The following is a 924-nucleotide window of genomic DNA, read 5'->3' as shown; positions in this document are numbered from 1 at the left end:
TCACTGTTGGTTGGCATAACTTGGAATGTCAACTCCAATTATGGTTATGGTGTGCTCTGGAAATGCCATAGCAGAAAATGCACATTCAAGTTTATAAATTAATTATTAGTTTTAAAATAATTCAATATTTATTCAGAATTATGAATTGAAGTTTCCATGAGATGATTGGTTTGGAATAAATATCTCCATATTTATATCAAATGAGCTATGGGCATGTTTTGTGTATGTTATTTGTGTATATACTGTACATGCACTAAGTGAGAGAGAGTTATAAAGTAGGCTGTTACAGAAAATCAGAAGAGTAGAGCCTTTTCAATAATTATGGAATTTGCATTTATATACCCAAGAATTACATTGTTTCATTTCTATACCAACTATATACATTTCACTTCATACTGACTTCTTTCTTTCAGATCGTGTAACTTCACATTTCCAGCTTGCCGTAAATCTGCTAAATGAGGGCTGGTCAGGAGCTGCTGCCAAAGATCACAATGTTGTTGCTGATAAGATTCGCCGTCGATTGGTGCGAGAGAAAAGGCTGGAGGATGCCGCTCGTTTCTCCGGGTTGATAAACAAACTAATGAAATCAGTAAGTGTTTTACATCTACATGTTAGGAAATAGATAGTAGTTTTGAGGTATATTATCCAGGAACATGGTTGTGAAGGATTTGTTTCTTCAGAGGATGGGATTTTGCATAATTTACTCCGATATTCATGTCATCAACCCCAGATTAATTTGCATGTGGACAGGGGGTAGGCATGACTATACCTGCTTCAGAAGTCATTGTTTATCATTAATTATATACTCCAGAAATTCCAGTTTTGAAATGTGAAATGTCTTACAGTTTAGGGTTTTAACATCTTAGAGAAATACACTGTACATTTTTTTTTTAATGAATAAAATATATAAATGAAATAATTTAC

At 33.5% G+C, this 924-nt stretch overlaps 1 protein-coding gene across 1 annotated transcript in view; it reads left to right on the top strand.

The window, feature by feature from the left end:
* LOC119585288 (gamma-tubulin complex component 3 homolog) overlaps positions 1 to 924 on the top strand; it is a gene marked incomplete in the record, with an annotated part of 12,561 nt that overhangs the window by 2,059 nt on the left and 9,578 nt on the right. The window contains 1 exon segment of the mRNA XM_037933961.1: positions 414 to 589. Within this exon segment, the coding sequence (XP_037789889.1) occupies positions 414 to 589 (176 nt within the window).

Source organism: Penaeus monodon, chromosome 19, assembly GCF_015228065.2.
Source record: "Penaeus monodon isolate SGIC_2016 chromosome 19, NSTDA_Pmon_1, whole genome shotgun sequence".
Taxonomy (NCBI): Eukaryota; Metazoa; Arthropoda; class Malacostraca; order Decapoda; family Penaeidae; genus Penaeus; species Penaeus monodon.
The sequence above is the reverse complement of the archived record's forward strand: the minus strand, read 5'-3'. Positions and strand labels throughout refer to the sequence as shown.